Source organism: Sparus aurata, chromosome 15, assembly GCF_900880675.1.
Source record: "Sparus aurata chromosome 15, fSpaAur1.1, whole genome shotgun sequence".
NCBI lineage: Eukaryota > Metazoa > Chordata > Actinopteri > Spariformes > Sparidae > Sparus > Sparus aurata.
The window spans coordinates 28,777,692-28,798,061 of NC_044201.1; the positions used below are offsets into that span (position 1 = coordinate 28,777,692).

General features: G+C 42.3%; 2 protein-coding genes across 5 annotated transcripts in view; one reads left to right on the forward strand and one right to left on the reverse strand.

Moving 5' to 3' along the window:
• gfra1a (gdnf family receptor alpha 1a) overlaps positions 1-4,233 on the reverse strand; it is a 100,154-nt gene extending 95,921 nt beyond the window's left edge. Inside the window, exons 1-3 of one of the 4 annotated variants that reach the window (XM_030442141.1) lie at positions 3,107-4,233; positions 2,340-2,654; positions 1,380-1,460 (exon numbers count right to left, since the gene is read on the reverse strand). In XM_030442141.1, the coding sequence (XP_030298001.1) occupies positions 1,380-1,460; positions 2,340-2,654; positions 3,107-3,161 (451 nt within the window). In that variant the 5' untranslated portion in view covers positions 3,162-4,233. The remainder of the gene's footprint in view (positions 1-1,379; positions 1,461-2,339; positions 2,655-3,106) is intronic. The other 3 variants (XM_030442142.1, XM_030442143.1, XM_030442144.1) reach the window with 3 other exon arrangements.
• Positions 4,234-6,474: 2,241 nt separating this feature from the next.
• Positions 6,475-19,842, forward strand: LOC115596809 (coiled-coil domain-containing protein 172). The gene is given in 8 exon segments (XM_030442222.1): positions 6,475-6,553; positions 8,739-8,896; positions 9,379-9,501; positions 10,592-10,607; positions 10,856-10,928; positions 12,212-12,316; positions 18,692-18,779; positions 19,720-19,842. Coding segments are annotated over 8 exon segments (765 nt in total).
• The last annotated feature ends 528 nt before the right edge of the window (positions 19,843-20,370 follow it).

Sequence of the window (20,370 nt, forward strand, 5' to 3'; positions counted from 1 at the left end):
CCGTCTCTGGGAAATTTTGAGATGCAAGTTTTCACCTTTTGGGGGACATTTAAAAACAAATAATCAAGTAGTAGAAAAAAAAAAACAAAGACAAGATTCATCAGCAGTGAAGGTAAAAACATTTGCTGTAACCCTGCTCTCCATAACGACGCTTTAACGACAGACTCAGGCTGATGGGATGTCTGATCTCTGCTGCTTACAAAGAGATGTATGTATATGCAAAGCCATCAATCACCATAAAGAGGCATTCGGACATAAAATAAGAAGTGCCTGCCTTCACTATAAGAATGACACCATAAATCTGTCTGTTCCCACTCCTGGAACCTGCAGCTCAGACTGTCGATGCTTCAGCACTGATGGGCTGTGGATGCCTCGTCCTCGCTGGCACTGGCTGGTGTATTAAAGATCACAGACACATATATTCTGACGTGGTAGCTTTCTCCTTTGTAAGTCTCCTGCTCTTGTTCTACGGAGTCGCAGGAGGACAGAATAGGCTTTACGAAAAAGCTGGGTTTCTTTACTGGAAGCAAACCGGTGTTGAAGTCGACACCAGACGAGTCCAAGATGTTGTTTATCTCACCACCCACGTTATGATCTCACCATACTGTCATAGAAGCAGCGGTTTAACGGCAAATCAGCCTATTGTGAGATATAAATAACAGAGAAAACAGAAAGGAGAGGATGATCCGTGTCAAAGGGGGTCAAAATATCAGCGTCGTTCTCCGGAGATGTGGAGGCAGAGCGCGTCTGTTTCATTTGACACAGCGCTCGTCACCTGCAGCGCAATAATGAAAATGTAAGCCGCTACATGATTTGCGCCACATTCATGGACTAAAACTCCCCAAGTACCAGCGACAATACTCCACCGTGGGACCACAGAGCAACCGAGTGGCTGTGAAGAAGGGAATAACATCGCCATCTAGAGGCCTGAGTCAGCATCGCTCCCACACACAAGACGTGAGGAGGGGGAAAAAAAAAAAATGCCTGTCATGCTCTCCCACGTTACTCACTCTTTTCAACAAGTGGATTCAAACAGCCAACAAGAGGAAGCTCTCCACAACCACCGACAGAGCCCTCTCCATCTGCACCTGAAAGCGTTTCTCCACTGTTTGATGAGACTCAGAACTATAGCTCCCCATGCAAGGTCACTTCCAGCCAGCATGCAAAGTGTCGCTGGGGTGAGAAGGAGCGGAGAGAGAGGCGGACAGCGGAGAGGATGAGGGAGGAGAGATACTCGACACACAGACGACCTTCGGGTGAGAAGCATGCACAGCTCGGAGCTTTAACCGGATCTCAACTGAGACGGTTGGCCAGTAAAAAACAAGAAACACTTGGAGGAGGAGTGGAAGCCTCCGAAGAAGAGATGGTTCTGATCTTACCTATGATGGGAGCCAGCCGGAAAATGTCAGACAGGCGGCTGTTCACAGGTTCATACGGGGAGTCCTCCAGGAAATCATTACCTGTGAGGAGGACAGACAGATGTTACAGATAGATAGATAGATAGATAGATAGATGTTTTGTTTTGAACCCCCAGTTTTGTTTATCATCCTTCACCCCTCACATCGGCCCGCATGTGACACGGGTTATTTGGGTCAGTCGATATCCACGCTGGCACGCAGCCACACGCTTGATTAGGTAGACTGGTCAGCTGGGTTGCGCAACTGGAAGTGGACTCGCTGTTGATGAGCTGGATGCAGTTTAGGGACTAAAAGCCCCCCCGCTGCTATGACCAACACTTCTTTAAGATGGCTCTGGCAGCGCTGAGGGGCTTCACGCTCCATTACCCTCAAGGAAAGTGATTTAGGAGGTCAAAAAGTGTCCCGGCTCTGCAGGGATGGAGGCCCTGAACCATGTCGGAGGCCGAATTTGGAATGAAAGTTGAGTGATTGCACGTGATTTTGTTGGGTGTTATTTGATAAATAGCCGTGTGCGACTTTTTGGAGTGTGTGTGTTTGTGGTTGCAGGGGTAGGGAGGGTCACAGAGGGTGAGGATGATGGTGCCCCCCCCCTCTCTCCCTCCATCCAAACAGCAGTGGGAGGAGCCTGGCCAACAAATCATCTCACCCCTTCACAGACCAGATTGGAAAAGCTGTGGGAGGGATGTCCACTGCAAATGAACTGTAGCTGGAGGCTGTTGTTGAAATGTTGCAGTCCCGCCCAAAATAAAAAACCCTGAGGAGGTTTGTGGTGGTTTTATTGCATCCCCAGGAAAGAAAAAAATATATATATTGTACTATTGTTTCATTTTCTGACAAAACATCAAAACCTAACTGAAATCAGGGGGTGAAGGATGGAACTGGGGGTGTTTATTTCTCAAGAAAAAGTTCCACATAACGCACCAAACCAACCTTGTAACGTCTGATAGATCCCCCAGTAAATACGCAGGCAGTTCTTCTCCTTCTTCATGCCCCTTTTACACCGGCAGTTGTACAGCGGGCTCTGTTTGAGCGCGTCCATGGCGCTCCGGCACTCGTCCTTCGCCTCCAGGCCGGCCACCAGGCTGAAGTTGCTCTCCTTGCCGCCGGCCACGCACTGCCTCATCGTGCGGTACTTGGTGCTGCACGCCTGCTCCTTCAGGCACTGCTCGCTGGCCCTCACACAGTCCAGCCGGGTGGCCCCGGCGCGCAGGTTCTCCTCGGCACAAGACAGCACATCTGGAAACACAAAGCGGCGTGTGTGATCATTAAAAATACATCACAGCTACACCTCTGTGGCTGTTTTACGCATGTTACAGATGCGCTTTAACAGCCTGTGACATGGAAACTAAAAGATCTATATGTTCCCCTGCATGTAAACATAATGAAACCATCTCCATATGACTTGACTGAAACTTCGGGTTTACTGACGATTCGCTTTCACGTGTATTATCGTTTGATGATTAATTGACGTTCTCCGTTTTGGAGCAGTTTGGACCGCGCAGCCGCCTCCACAGCGCGGTACCCCGGCGCAGACGCTCAGCGAGCCGCCGCCGCCTCCTCCAGCCTGCCTGACCCCCCTCTGATTAATAGAGCTCACAATATAGCCCCCTAACCACCGCACCTATGGGGATGAATTAGTATGAAGCGGACAGCTGCTGTCGGCGGACAATAAATAAAGTGAAACTTACCCAGAAGAGCCAGAAGGACGTACAGCGCAGCGAGGATCATCGTCTTCCTCTCCATGGGAAACACAAACCCCCTCGTTGGAACAAAATCTGAGAACTAACAGCGACTTAAGAGTAGTTTAATTCCCAGGGTACCTCCACTGTATTGAAATCCATGGAAAAGACGTAGCAGTGTGCGCCCCCGCTGTACACAACAGATCCAGCTCGCCTCATGCGAGAAATAATTCCCCCTTTCCAAAAGTGTCCAGTCGCGATGCTTCGGCACAGTTTCTCTCGCTCTGAGTGGTCTATCCAAAGAGAAAACAAGGAAAAAAGGAGCAGAAGTGCGTCTTTTTCTCTCTCTTTCTCTCTTTCCCTCCCGTGCGGGTGGTCTTCTCACCGCAGGGAGACAAAGACAAGGGATCAGAGCAGCGGTGGAGGGCGAGACGGGAGCGAGTGTCCTACAAGTCCAGCCAGTGGGATGCTTTGCGTCTGTGCGTCTGAGCGCACACAGCCAACTGGAGCCCCACTGCTGTCTGGCGCATTCAGCAGGAGGAGAGTGCCAGCTTCCCCCCTCTCTCCCGCGAAAGTACAGTAACCTTATTATAAATTTACAAAAGAGACTGGCCCTTTTTTTCCCCCCTCCTCCTTTTAATATTGCAATATTATAGCTGCACACAAAACACACAATTATCTTTAAACTAACTCACTAATGAGCGCGGTGATGATCATTCTGGAAAGGTTACCATCACTCTCCGAGCTGCACCCTCACTACGAACCTCTTCAGGGTCATTTTAGAGTTTAATGGTGTTTACTTTTAATAAACTTTCCGGCTCACATATAGCTCACACACACAAAAAAGTAATAATCACTTCCCTGCGCCATTAAAATGCACACACAGCCCCGCGCGGTGAAACCACAGAGGAGTTCATGTGGTTGCGTTTAAAATGTTATGAAAGGAAAGCAGCACAATCAGCTGACGAGGTGTGTGTGGGCTGGAGTTCTTCTTTTTCTTTTCTTTTTTTGCATCTCAGGGCAAAAGAGCAAGTGCATTTTTATGACATGATTAATATAGTGAGTGTGGAGGAGTGTCAGAGAGTTGCATGTGAAGTGAATCCTCCTCTTCTAACCTGCAGGACACAATAAATGGACAGACTTCATGATGTTTGCAGCATGTGTGCGGCTCCTCCCCAGGCTGCTTTAATGTTAATCCCATTTGTAAGATGACATCAAAAAAAAAAAAAAAGTGTTACGCAAGAGTAGCTGACAACTGAGGAGTGAATGGGCTTGCTGGGTATTTGATGATGTCACTGTTCAGAGGTAGTAATGTGAGATATAGCCTCTACATGTATGGATGTGTGTGTGTGTGTGTGTGTGTGTGTGTGTGTGTGTTGCGCTGCGCTGAGGGGGAAGCTGGCCTCGGTCCACACAGAGGAGGAGGGTGGACACTGTGGGACTGTCGCCATCTGTTGGTGGTTTTTTTAAAGTAAATGGTCACTGTTAAAATAATGATTTAAACAATGCTGCATGTCTCACACTCGATATTTTACAGTCTGGATGCAGAGACAGTATGAGCACGTGCATGTTAAACACTTATGTTTGATGCATTTACAATCAGATGGCTTGGTATATAACAAACATGATAAGAGGGATGATGCATCAGGCCACTTGTGACTCTGCCTACAGCTCATTGATCGCCTGCGACGTCTATTCAGAGGCTAATCCACTTGGCTAAATACATGGGACCAGACTATGTCAATGACCTCCTCTCTGCATTAAAGACCGGGACGGATCAATCATGGGGATGCGTGGCAGGCAGGCGGGCGTCCATCACACACACACACACACACACACACACACGTAGCTCATCTTAGCATTTTCTTTGTGAGGACCAGGCAAAATGTCCTCACAAGTAAAACTGTCCTCACAAGAAAGGTGGGATGTCCTCACAAGCATAGCAATACAAACACAAAGACAGACAGACAGACAGACAGACACACACACACACACACACACACAGACACACACACACACACCTCATCTTAGCATTTTCTTTATTAGGGCCAGGCAAAATGTCCTCACAAGAAAGGTGGGATGTCACCTTTCATGACATCAAGGTGGGTCCACACAAGCACAGCAATACAAACACACACACACACACACACACACACACACAACTACACACAACCACACACACACACACAGAGAGGGATAGAGCGAGCAGGTTCAGTCAGAGACGGGATGAAATCGGTTATTTGAACGTCAGCAGATAACCCCTTATTGAAAACGGAAGCCGTGATTAGGTGTGATGAATCAATCCTGCAAGGTGCAGTCACTTTTCGAAAATGACTTTCAATTTTGTTAAATAGATCTGCCGCGGCCCAGTGTCCACAGCTACTCCTTTTACACAGAGGGGCTGGAAAAGAGACAGAAGACGGGTAGAAATGAACGTCAGGCTCCGGCTTCTATCTGGGCTAATTGTCTGCTTACAATTTGATGACTTTGCTGTTCCGAAGTCTCCAAAGGGAGCCTTTGCCAGTCAGGAGAAAGGCTCAGCCTGGTGATTTATGGAAAAGCCTCAATCAATATGTGATATTAATTTTGCAAATGAATGTCAGAATGATGTAGTCCTTGGGTCATTTAACGTTTCACACCGTAATGTGCTTCATGGCACCGGATCAGGAGCTTTTCTGTCACAGTGGTGAAACAGGGAAATTGGTCAAAGTCAGTAAATTGTGTGACAAATGTAACTTACACTGCGGGTCTCTGTGGATTACTGTTGAGGAAGCTGACTGAGCCACTGCAGCACTTCATTACGCTGAACACTGGAGAGAGTGGGGGACGGATCGATGTGGGTGACCACAGTTAGCTGGCTAATGCTAACACTGCTCTAAGTTAAAACGACAGCAGATACAAGGCAGGAATGCTGATAGCAGAAAGGCAAACGTTTATTAAATCAACTACATGACAGATTTATAGAAACTGACACTGCAGACATATCGGCAATGTAAACTACATAAACTAATATGAGCCTTAAACAATCTTAAACTTTGCTAGCAACATCCGGGACAGCTAACTGACATGACAGACTGATTTTTCTTAGCTACCTTCGCACTTCCCAAAACTGCACCTGTTATTTATTTATTTTTGTTGTTTTTTACTTCTTGAAATAATTCATACAATAAGACAGTGTTGGTCATCATTACCATGGGTAAAGCATCATTAGAATTATTTGCAAAGTGACATGAGTTCCAGGATGGAGCGGGACGAGGGTCATTTTTAAAAGCTGAGTCATAGGCAGAGCTAATAAGTAAGCTAGCTACATGGGACTAGCTAGGTGGTTGTTAGCTGAACCGTGTTAAGTTATTTTTTAAGCCAGCTATTTACTCAAAATGAGTTCAGACACACTTTTTGAGCAAATCCTTCTATCTGAACAACAACAAAGTGAACAAAAACAAACATTCAAAGAAAGTAGGTAATGCTTGCTTGCCTGCTGGGATTGTGGCTGGTAAAATAAGCTAACTTAACTTTACAGCTTAGTCATTGCTATCAGCTAACAATGGAAGATTACTTGTGCAACCTAGACATGTTAGCAATATTAGAACACATTTTTTAACACTGCATAATGCAGAAAAAGATGTTTGGGGTAATTTTAAAATGATTCCCAGTAAAGGTTTACTGTTCACTACTTTACATTGACGCCATTTTGAACATTAAGGTTTACTGTTATTGTACTTGACAAGATCTTCGTCAAAAGAATTTGATAACCATATAGTTTATTTAAGTTTGAAAACAAACATCTGCCGATATATTAACACCGGAATTTTTACTCCCTAATATCAGTATCGGCCCCAAAAATTTATAAATCGTGTTTTTTCCTCTTTTCAACCAATCTTACGTTAGCTTAACACAACTCCTTGAAGCAAAAGTGACAATTTGTAATAGGTTGTTAAGTGTATCGCAGTTCTTTTTACAGGTTATTAGCTAAGAGAATGTGAAGACTTCAACTGATCCTTACAAAAGACTAATTAGGAGCCGGCTGTAAAGGTAAAGATGTTTTAGAGCTTGGTTTGTTTATATTTGTTGCTAATCTGTCAATTTGGAATACATTTTGTTTCTAGAGGACCGGCTGTGAATAACAAAACTTGGTTGTCAATCCTTCCTGAACAATACACTTTGAATTTCTGAGGGGGTTCATAACATACTTTGACGGTTTCAATTATTTTTAACAGTCCCATTGAAATTAACACTGGAGCGTTCTGGCAGGTTTTCACAAATTTCAATACATTTCAGAGTGAGCCAATATAAATAATAGATGAATGGGACCGTTGCCGGTTTTGATGGTACTGGTGATTTATCATGGAAGACCCTGATATTTGCACAGCGTGGTACTCACTTACATCTTGGCGTATCGTGGAGTTTGACTTTGAACGTGCCTCCAGATACAGACTGTGTTGATCATATTTGAAATACTGGTTACATATTCGTCTATTTTCTCTGTGATATCAGGAGGGACGTGCATCCTTTTACTTTTCATCCCTAGCATACGTTTATAAAAATAATATAACTGTAACGCTCTTTTTCACGTCTTACCTTAAGGCAGCATACCGTTTCTGTGGCATTGACACATGAGCTAAAGAAGTGCATATTGGCATATTGATCAGCTGATCTGCTTTATGATTGAAAACACTTAATCTCTCCCATTCATTTCATCAACAGTGCAAATTGCAAGTGCCACTGTGGAATCAATGGCTAATTTCCCCTGGATAACATTAGCGAAACCTTTTAGCATGTGTGAGATATTATGTCAGAGGAAGGCTCGCTGACCTCTCAGAAATATTGCCAACTTCTTCCTGTGCTTGTAAAAGTGGACATCGGACCAAAAGAGCAAATTACTCATACTACATACATACTCATACTCATTACTAATTAGAAAAGGTTGCTGAATACAACAGCATGCATGTCTCCTGAGTATCATCTGCCTGGGAACGCAGGACAAAGGATACCTTCTGACCCTTTAGAACTATATATTTAAACCGTTTACATCATACTAGTATGCAATGTGTGTTTATAGCACTGTGTGTTTACAGTCATATAGTTTATAAGAGCTGTCTTAAAACAATTACAGTGTTTAGATGAGTTGGAAGCTGATTGCACTGGCTGAAAACTTACTGTGCACCTCCACCACCCAAAAGAAACAATAACTCCCTCCATTCATTACAGCTAGAATAACAGACTGAAAACTGAACTGGACGTCATGCCTGGGGCATCTTAAAAAGCATCCTCCATGAATTAACCGACCGACATTATGTGGCAACTTTCTGTCTTTTTGGGGAGAACTCTATAATCACACAGGATGAGGACACGAGGAACCAAACAGGGAAACTTGGAAGTGAGTGTTGGATACAGAAACCCTGAAATTCATGATTTTTAAAGTGGTTAAAGCAGCACGTCATTTTTGCTAAAGGGTCACTAACACAGCTCCTCTATGCAGTATACCACACATAATGGTTGTAATGGCTTTCAGTAGAAATTTGATTTAAAATAATTTAATCTAATCTTTTTATCCAACCTGAACCTCCTGTGGGATCGCTAACACATTTCGCACATGTAGAGTTTCAGTAATGTTTTCCCTCTGAGTACATCTGTCTGTCAGACTGTGTCTTTACTGCCCGAATGTCTATTTGTACTATTTGTCTATTTGAGTTGTCTGCGATGCAGCTGCAGCTTGATCTGATGAAGAAAACTGAAGACCAGATGTTGAAGCAAATTGAGGGGATGCTCTGCCAGAAGAGCCGCCTCAGGGAACGTCTAGTGGGTTGAAATCCTGAATCAATATTTACATCTCGCATCATATTGGTTATGTGCCATATAAATACACTGTGAACTTAGATAGTCTAAACTATTTAGGTGTATAGAAATTGAATTAGTTACCCACAGCGTCTCAGAACAACAACCTTTTTTTTTTTGTTTTTTATTCCAGGTGTGCTTTATTTGCTGCTTTAAGAATGATTCTGACCTGTTTTGTAGTGTGCGTCATGCACCTTTATTCCTATCAACCAACTAATTGACTAATTGTTTAAGCTCCTGGCCCACTGAAGAGAGTTGAGCATGCACATTTCAAGTAGTAGAAACGTGTAATATAACATATGTGAAAAATATTGTACAAAAGTGAAATAAATCTGTGACTTTGAGATAAAAGTTTCCACTAACAGCAGCAGCAGCAGAGCTTGTTGCGGCCTCACAGGCAGCTGTACTGAGGAGCATTTCTCATCTGATCTGTTTTTTCCTACCAGGCCAAAATAAAGAAGGAATCCAAAGAAGAAGAAGAAAACTTCCTCCAAGAGATCTCAAGGTTCAACTGAGACTTCAGTCTCCGAGGGAACAGAGAGACAGCGTGTCAGGACCTGGAGAGGGAGGTAAGGAGGTTATTTAACCCATATGTGGACCTGAGGAATATTATTTATTTCTTTGTGTATTTCACACTATGATTAGAGGAATAAGTGGTCGTAAATAGATTGATTATAATGTATCGCACATCGCTAACACAGTGAAGTCATCAGCTTGATTTCAGGAAGAATCTGGTTCAATTTTATAGATGGTGGGAGGACAATAAAAGTTAAACTGATATCAGAAATGAGTCATTAGAGTCATCACTGGTTGGAGTGAAAATGAAGAGTCATACTGTATGATTAATGCAAGTATATAAGGATTCCAGAATAAGATAAGATAAAAAGAGAATGATCATATTGGAAATGCATGATTAAATACATTCATCTGGACTAGGAGGCTACAACTAATTTAAGAAATACTCTCAAGTCCTACAGGTGGTCAAGTATAATAATAAGAATATAATGAGATGGTGTGCAGGCGTATGTGCATGTATGTCTGTCTAATAATATTCTGTACAGAAATACACGAGGGAGACCAAAGCAAGTGACAGAACTCAGACACAGTTTGAACCTCGTCTTTGATTAAAACGAACACGTCTAAATTTGCCGTATCAAAGTTGAGGCCTTGTTTTGCTTCTCGTCCTCACAGACCAGCCTTCAGAGTTATAACACAAAGCTTCTGAGGTGTAAAGTCCCTCATTTGGTGATGAGATTTAAAATTCTGTGCAGCCAACACGGCAGATACCTCTGGCCTTTGCAGCACTAATGAGACTCTAGTTGTGAACATACCACAGTTCGTGTGTGTGGTAAAATAATTAGCAGTAAAAGGAATACATCAAAAAAGTTGCGAGTGTTGACAGCGTGTGTCTAACCAAACTAAAAATTAATTTAGTCGGGTTGGACCAAGTGTTTTTGAAGACATGGGGAGGAAAGCAACACACAGTGGGAATGTACATTAATTATTTTTGCTTAATTGACAAATATTGTGTGGGGATTATCCGTATAGCAGTTGCAGCGGCAATTCTTCAAAGAAGCACGATATATGTATATATATTTTTAGTCTAGCAGCATTTAATGACATATTACACTTTGATGATGTTTAAACTGTTTTCATTAGTACCACAACACCCAGGGTAGAGCTCTCATAACTGCTGAGAACCATTTTTACGTTATGTATTTTATCTGCGCTCAGGGGTAACAGCATTTTCTTATTGTTTGTAAAGGTAAAGTGAATTTCAAAAATGCCTACATTGCATTCATTCCCAGCCCTTTTGTTGAGGAGTACTTATTCAGTGCAGATTTCAGCCCTCCTGGTGATTATGACTCTATCATTCTTGAGGTCTTGATAGGATTTGTCTTTTTTCTTCCTCTACAATCGGAGACGGAGCCGATGAGCTGCAGGAACCGTCACATGAGTTCCAGCTCCAACTGCAGGGCCTGCATAACATCCAGAGAGCTGATTTACCACGAGTCATTTTATGTGAGATAAGGTAATTCTGAAAGAGCACATGTAACCACGCTTCACGTTTCATTCACACCGTGAGCTGACAGCCGACTGCGGCACCTGATTTTGCAGCACTCTCTACACCTTTTTATTTATAACATTTTCCGTTTGACAGAAATCAAAGCTTGAGGAAAAAAAAGACTCAGTAACTGCAGCAAAGTTTGCTAAAATATGGCAAGGTTGTACAGTATCTTGAGTCCAGATGTTGTTTGTTAGTTTCTGGCTTTGTGACTGTGTTTGAAGCCAGAGGCCTGTAGTATGAAGCAGGATCTAAGGGTTAGAGCTGTAACTTAGGGGGTCAACCCTGGGATGTCAGGACTACATCTTTCAGGGGTACATCTCTGGTAAATTACCAAATGCACCCCATATTAGAGATAACAGATCAACACATGTAAAAGCAGTGCCTTCTAATCAATCATTAATCTGGGAAATTACATCATCTTTAATAGAAAATCCAGCAGAACTTGATGTGTGGATCTTCACGGTTGTCATGTGTTTAATGTCCATTTCTCTGATGCTTTCCTCTTCGTTTATAAGATATTCTCCTCTGCTGCCAGTACATTTATCCATATTTGTGAATTGTGAGATGCTGCAAACTTCTGTGATTGTTATTCTGGGTGAAGCCAGATATTGGAAACATATCCTGGGTATGTTGAGTACAAGCCTCTGGTCACTGGAGTGATTAAGAAAAAAACATAAAAAAAAAAAACTGTATAAAATAGGCTTCAGTCACGCATATAGCACAGTGTATGCATTGACAGTTGGAAGCTATCAGTACCAATACAGGTTGCAGCATGTTTGGAATGAAAATCGCACCGCATTAGACACAAAAAACACAAAAGCGTGCATTGTTGTCGATGTGTTGTTGCAGGTACTGGTTTGAAAATCCAGTTTTAGTAATAGGCCCATGAGTTTAAAGGCTTATCTGAAGCCAAAAACACTGCACAGCGGTTTATAATTCTCTGTGACAAATCCTTGACAACTTTGTGCTACTGTTGGTCTGAAACCAGCTCTAACTGTCAGTCACAGAGCGTCTCCTTTTTTTAGTGGGAAGAGGTCAAATGCCTTACAGTATGAACATCTCAACCTCCAGGTGATGGAGGGGTCACTGTATAAACTTAACTTTGCCCCATTGTCTCAGCCACCTGAGCAAATGTTTTAACAATGCACGTCAGTGTATCTTGCCGTGTTTGAGGGAAGTCATTTTGTGTTTGATTTATTGCTCTTGACTGCAGACCTGGACCGGCAGCTGATTGAGGCTGAAGCACTGACAGAATGTGTGAGAGCGGAGAGCCTGTTTGTCAGTCAGAAAGCTGTCACTGACAGCACCTGTCTGAGGTAAGTGTCAGCAACTGTCTCCTGGATGAGGGAGGTTTATATATTTGGACACACAGACACAGTACATACTCCCTCGTCTGCAGTATTTGCAATTACATTCTGTCACAGACTATAACCCGTACGCCAGTGGTTCCCAATTGGTCCAGGTGTGCTGGGATTTTGTTCCAACCATACATTAATATTGCAATATAAATACATAGAAGAAAAGTGCGTGTATCTGTATCTGTCCCCATTTTTCAGTTCACCTCAGTGTTAATTTTGTGACCTGTCTGTTTTAAATGTGTGTTTTCAGTGACGGTGCTGGGAACACGTCCTGCGCCGCTGACACAATAATACAAAAGGACGCAGTAATCCAATGCAACCAGGGGACACGCCTCATTTTTACCCTGATAACGCTACATTGTGAAGCAAAGTCCTGCACGGGTCTTATTTTGCAAACCTGTACCCACCATACATAAAACTGCATCCAACCCGTTTTCTGACAGTAGCACAAATTACATTCCGCACCCGAGCCGACTTGCTATAAATTGATACCAATGTCCGACCCGTGCCTGAAGGCAAATTAGACATATTAGAAAGCCTACATGCAATTTTTAAAAATTAAAGTAAGCTAGCGTGTGGAGTGGGAATTCTAGGAAGGCACTAGCATGCATGAATAAGCATATAAAATATAAATGCTTATCATTTTAAAATGCAGGGACATTTTTGTAGATGTGTCACTCATAATGATTTTTTTTTTGCAAGTGAAGCCTTGAAAATGGCAATGGCGAAACCCGACCCGCGCTCTCCAGGCGTCCGACACAGTACATTACTTTTCACCCAAACCTGCACAATTTGAACCCTGAACCCCTGCAGGACTCTGTTGTGAAGCACAATTTCAAGTGGTGTTTGTGGCTACGTAAAAATACATATTTCAATGGGAAGTCGGACATCTCCAGCCGTGTCTGTAAGGTCAAAACTGGTTTCTTGTGGTGACCAAAACAGACAAAACATGATGTTTTCCTAAACCTAACCAAGTGCTTTTTGTGTCCAAAACTAACCAGAGCATACACACTGTGTTGTGATTAGAGAAAAAAAAGAAAATTGAACTTAAGTAAACATAAAGTTGCAACATAAAGAACTTCCCTGTGGTTTTGCTGAGACGGTACTTTTACATTCTTTCATTCTGCCAATGGGTTTGGAAGTTGAGCCTGAGAGCAGACGGCCATTTGTTTGAGTTTAAAGCAGTAGACAGGTCCTGACATTTCATAAAATTCTTAAGTAATGTTGGCAATAATTACAGAAGTGAAATATAAACAGAAACAATGCTTATGAGATACAAAAGAGTAACAGCAAATGCTGCAAGCAAATAAATGCCAATAAAACACAACAGAGCGAAATTAAAAACAAGACAGAATGTTCTTTAAAGAAGCCCTCTACTTTCTGATGTATGAAATATTCCCTGCTGCTGTGATGTGTAATTATTTTTCTGTCTTTTGAAGCCTGTCAGGCCTGCTGGACAAAAGTGCAATCACTGTCCTCGCTTTAACAGGGCGTCTAGGTTTTTTTATTGTATAGCGGATCAAAAATAATCTCAGCAGTCACACTAAAAGCTGCGGTCACTCTTGTAAAGTCAAATGCGTGTAGAAAAGAACAAGCAGGGACTCACACTGTCAAAATCACATAAGAAGCAGTTTCCTGCAGGTCCATTAGATAGAAGGCGTTATTTACAAAGAGCAGAACTGAGTCATAGTGTTGGAAGTGCTGAATAGACTCCTGTCTGCGTTTCTCTCTCTGTATCTGCCTGGCTGGAGTCCAAATCTGGAAGTGTAAATAACAGAGCATTAAGACCATTTGGCTTAATTAAGGCGTTGATCTGCAGTGTATTTCATTCAGTCAACAAGTGTACAGAAAAAAAAACAGGCTAATGTGATTGATGCAGCGAGGACTGTGAGGGAAAAATGAGTGAGGGACGGAGAGTGAAGCATTTACACTGAATGCTTATCCAGCAACTTACCAACTAATGGATGGAGTTTGGTTGAAGTGGATTCATTCATCATGCACTAACTGGAAACAACTGTTCTTTTGATATCTGTTTGCTGTGTCGTGGCCCTTAGATGAGCAATAGCATGTACAGACGAATTATAGAGACTAAATGTGTGAAAATGTAACTGTTCACACTTCTGACTTTCAACCTCTCGGGGCGCTTTCATTCAGGTACCCGCTCCCGATTTAAAACTGTGAAATTAACTAGATCGGCGTCACATTCAGCTGCTTTTTCCCCCGTTTAGGTGATCATTTTACTGTTTTACTTTTACCGTTAATTGTTTCCTCGTGCCCTTTAGGGAAGCGTCTGCTTTAATTTTCACCATCAGGTACGTGTGAAAAGAGCAGCATGTGGCATCTTTGTTTCATGGACATGTTGTGGGAATCAAGTGTGTCACAAAAAGCCACACAGTGTAATTTGACAACAGACCTTTATGGGCGAACACTCCTTCCTCATCTCCTCAGATTCAGGTGTCTTAAAGGGATATTCCCGGTGTAAGTTTAATCCATGGTATAAATCAACGTGAAACTGTGTTAGACTCCCTCTCGAGAAATCAAGTTAGCAGACCGCTAATTTATGGAGTTTTATCAACCTCAGAAACGACCGCACGACAACAATACACTGCAGTAAATGGATCCAAATATAAACCGCCACCAAAAAGCCACAAATAATGCTCAGAACAGCACCAAACTTCAGCAACAGTACAAATAGGGTCTCAGCACATAGTCCGGGGCATCTAACCTCCGCTAGCTTAGCTAGATTTCTACTGGAAAGCTGACTAAATTTACCACTCTTCTGCAGCAGCTTCCTGTTGACGGGAAGTCCCGACGAGTCGATTACCGAGTGCAGTAGAGTTCCGCGGCTCATGGATGAAAATGTATGATTATGACTCCATGGAAAAGCAATCAAAGTTCATATGTGTCTTACCTGCCAGTTTATAACAGTTATTATCGAGAGCGGACAGGGAAAAGAACGGAATTGAGCATTTCTAACCGCACTCGGTAATCGTCGCGTCGGGACTTCCCCGACCTGGAAGCTGATGGAGGAGAGTTGAAATCTGTTTTTAGCTTCACAATAGAAATCCAGCTAAGCTAGCGGAGGTTAGATGCCCCGGACTATGTGCTGAGACCCTATTTGTACTGTTGCTGAAGTTTGGTGCTGTTCTGAGCATTATTTGTGGCTTTTTGGTGGCGGTTTATATTTGGATCCATTTACTGCAGTGTATTGTTGTCGTGCGGTCGTTTCTGAGGTTGATAAAACTCCGTAAATTAGCGGTCTGCTAACTTGATCTCTCAAGAGGGAGTCTAACACAGTTTCACGGTGTGTTAGACCATGGACTAAACTTACACCGGAATATCCCTTTAACATAGAACGATGGACTCAAAGAGGCATCAACGGCTCATTTAAAGACCTCTCAGACAAGCAGAATATGAGCTAGTTGCAGAATATGAATTGAGGACCTCCTCTATTGGAACATGACTGGCGGTGGAGCGCTGGTCTACCTTCTTTCTGCACAAAGAGACTTCCTCTATTTAATTAAAGACTGGAGATCAATAGTGTTCCAGGAAGGAAGCGGGTCATTGTTATTGCTGATGCCACTACTTTGGATAATGTCCTCTCTACAATACTATGGACGTGAAGTGATTAATACGCCCCCAAACCTGTCGAGGTAATGATTTTGAAAAAATGTTGAAAAATGTAAACATTGTTAATCCTTTCAGTCACATTTCTCCTGTATCTAATATAAAGGTGATCTCAATGTAACCTGTCAGTAAAACAGCGTGTAATACTTTCATGTACTTTAATCTGTTTGTTTTGCTCGTCCTCATTTATTTTCCTCTGTCCTTCACCCTCTCTTCATGTTCTGCTCTTGCCTCTTTCTGAACTTCCCTCCCCTCCCATCTCTCTCTCTGAGCATTGCCTTTAAATCATGCATGTGTGGTAGCATGTCCTGTTCATCCATCAGCCTCATTAAACATACTAGGTCCTTCATTACCCCGGGGCTTATTAGCCACAGGAAGTGCTGAGGACGTGCCTTCGGAAGAGGGAGGCCTCCTCTCAGTCATTCTTATGATCATCCATTCTGAGCTGAAACCATCAATCCTGTCTTCAGCCTCTGCAGCAGCGTCTCTTTAAAACGCATATTTAACTCTCTGCCCATTGATTGTTGGAAATTGAATGCATGTCAATTTGAATGAGTGCTACAGTCGTTTAAAAAGTGTTCAGTGTGCAAAAACAGGGCGGCTGCCGGCGTGGATCGTTCCCCGTCACTTCAACAGAGAGAGAGAGCTGAAATATTCAGCCGGAGTTCTTAGGATTGATGATTTAGGAGGTTGTATGTATTTTTTATGTGCTGGACTCTCTTCATTGATATATTACTGCTACATTATTTGTGAAGGCTCATTTGAGGATGTCATTGCACTGCAGGAATCTGATATTAAACTGCAAGAATCACCGATATTCAGAATGCCGAACGCTGGAGATATCACTCTACTGTTTGAATAACAGTATGTTCACCTTAAAAAAAAAAATCAAATTTGTAAGCTCCACAGAGAAGTGTTAACTTTAAAAAAAAACAAAAAAAAACACACACACAGCTGTAGGTTTTCAAACTGTGGAAATGCAATTTTATCTCCGTTGTTTTATTGTTTCATTAACTTCCAATAAAAGACAGATAGAGGCGTCTCGTCTCAGATTCATGCGAAGCTCAATATAGAACCTTCAAACACCTTAAGAGCCGTAACAGGTGAAATCACAGCCCCAAGTCCAACGCTTCTACCAGACGGAGATTGAACTGAGTGATTAGATTTTATGTATGTTTACGAAATTACCGTGTGAAATGTTCACTTCGCTTCAATAAGAACAGAAGAACTCGATGTTTGTGTTTATTACAAAAGAGACGTGGTCTCTTCTGTGGCGTCTCCATAAAGTTGATGCATCTGTTTGGTTCACAGTGTTCAGTACTTTGAAACCATCTATTCCTCTCTTTTGTTATGGGTTTCACTGATTTACTGTATATAATTATCTTGTTTATCAAACACATATGAAACAAAGTGGGTTATTATGCCTACGTTTTCTGTAAACGCGTGATAATGATGCTGCAGCTGTAGCTTTTTGTTACTGGAGTAATGCAGATTGTCATGGTCACAGCGATATTGGACAGAGGATAATAGAAATAACAGACCTGTGGTTTGTTATCTGTTAATGTATATACACACACATGCTCTGCAGTGAGTCAGCTGTAATTAAAGTAAACAGTCGTTATTGAAGCTGTCTGTTCAAAATCTTAAATCTCATCTTTTTTGCATCCCACTGGATGATTACAACCAAACCAGCCTTTCAGATTTGCTCCGGTCGGATGATTTTAATTGTGAGAGAACTGAACTTGATTTATTGCTCTCAGTTCACTCAATGTTCAGTGGTTTGTCCCTTGGGGGCCTCCTTATATACCCCCACCCCTGTGCAGAAGCCCCCTGAGAGACAGAATTACCCAAAACACAATAACACGGACCTGACAACACTGACTGCAGCTTGTTAGTCTAAAAAATTAAAAAACCTCAGTTGATTGTCAGTGTTTATTCTGCTGCGTATCCTTCAGTCTTCAGATGTCCAAGAGCTCATTTTAAACGGAGGAAGAATACTCTTCAAACGTCGAAGTGACTTTTGTCAGGCAGGAGCTGCTTCAGTCCGGTTTTCTTGTTGTTTGGACTCAGCAGGTGCATCATGACGGTTGGCCAGTTATTGTTTTATGATTTACTGATTAATCTTGTGGCCAAAGTGAGAAAAACCTGAAACAGTTATCAAAATAACTCACGTGTGTTGCAGCTTGCAGCTTTCTTCAGATCATTCCAGGTAATAACTGTCATTCACCTTGTGATTATGGCCTGTTGCTAACTATAAAACTGTTAAACTTTCTTTAAGAGTCTTAGTTAAACTATCTGTTATGTTATTATAGTAATGAAGTTGCTCTGATAGATTTGGAAACCTGGGAATTTCTGTTTATTACAACGCATCCCTCTGATTCTTCAACTCAATCCTCACTGTTCATTTGATGTTTTTTTAATAAGAGTTGGGATATATCGGGCCTTTCTGTTTCACCGTCAGCATGAACACCAACGTGAAATATTTAGAATATATTTATTTGCTTTTATCTCTTTTCTCAGTGATAAAACACAATAACATGAAAAAGACAGCAAGTGAAGCGAAAACATCAACAGACTTTAACTCAATATGTAGAACAAAAAATGCTGCAGCTTCTCTTTACAAGTTTCCTCTTTCACGAGATTTGTTTTGCCTCTTTTTTCCCACCACTCTTTCTGTTACTCATGTGGGTTTCATTTGTTTACCAGGCCAAGGAACGAGTTGGACACGCATTAAGAAGGAGAGCTGGAGCTTCTGCGGGAGGCACTCAGCTCTGAAATACACTTCCTGAAGTCAGTAAGTGTCTGTTCTGAACAAAGCTTCTCTTACTGTATGAATAAGAATTAGCCCAACCAGACTTACAGACATGATGATTTGCACGTCAGACCCTCGACAGAAAAAATTGTAATTCTCAAATATAACAAAAGGTGCAGCACATTGTGATTCATCGTCAAAATTTTAGCACGGGAAACGGAAGTTCAGAGCTCGTTCATATTCATTCTCTTCAGTGGGTTCTTTGTAGGCCGTCATTCTCTCTCTCTCTTTTTTAGTTTTCTTTCTTTTTGCTATTTGCAGAAGTTGGACAGCAGCCAGGGAAGTGAGCGGCATTAGGTTCAACACAATGACTGCAAGAGAAAAGGTTTCACTGCTTCACCGCTCGTCTCTTCTGTTAAGATAACACGCATGCTGCTGAATGGAAGAGAGGAAGAGGAGAAAGACGACAGGAAGGAACAAACGGAAGGAGATTATAAACTGTGTTCTTTAGGTAAATATTAAATTCCGTTCCGTTTTCCGAGAGGAACCTCCATCAGTGCGTGCTTTTACTCGCTGAAACAAAGCACAAAGTTACATGATGTTCCTCTTTTATTCTGTCAAACACTCACTGTGCACGTCTGTTTCTACCTTCAACAGGTTGTTTTTAATAAGAGATGTTGCTTTCCAGCTGGACTGATGCACTGTGAGCAAGACGAGATGTGAGTTTCACTGCTGGAAAATAAAGAAGACGTACAGAAGAGTGATTTAATACTGCCCTCTAGTGTCCAAAGACTAACACTGCGGGGTTCAAAACAGTGAAACCTACATAATTACTATAAAGCATGTAAACAAATGTAATATCAGTGTGATGTTAGAGGAGATAAATCTTTTTGTTTGGAAGTTAAGTATGTGGACAACCCAACACCTTTATGTCATTTAAAACCTGGATATCATTATGATCTCATGTGTGCAGCTCTGAAAGGTTTTCACTACATTTCTCAACCTGGATGCAGAAATTCAGTTCATCACAGAGATGTTGGATGCGGATGAGACTGAGGCTTTCTACGGGCCTCTCAGTTTCTTCCACTACGGACAAGAAAAATAATTCCTACGTGGAGCTAAATAGTCGTGTTTAAGCAGGAAACAAACTTTGAAGCACTCACAGTTTGTGGACAGAGTTGTTTAGATGCTTAAAATCAGTATGTGTAAGTGAAGCTCCACCTAGTGGGAGATGTGTGACGTTACAGTTGACCACTGTTTATACCTCAGTTCACAGACGGCCATTTCCGTAATTGATGATTAGACAGTCTGTCGGCCTTCACCAGAGGGTCGTTCGGCGGGTTATTTTCTCCACTGATTAGAGTGATTCCTAATAGAATGAAGTGGAACGTCAATGGCGACCTAATCCGATCCTGCAATCTCATTTTGACTTTTTAACCTTGGCCTCTGTGAGCGACGTCTGGATGTGTTAGCAGACAGAACTCCAGACACAGCAGACCATTTAGCAGAGTGGTTAACCTCGCTGTAACTGCTGCTCTGCTGCACAGTCTGCCACCAGACAAATACATGTTTGGTGTTACTGTTAGTAAAAAGGAAGTCAGAGGGAAACCAGTTCCAGTCTTCTTCAGATCCG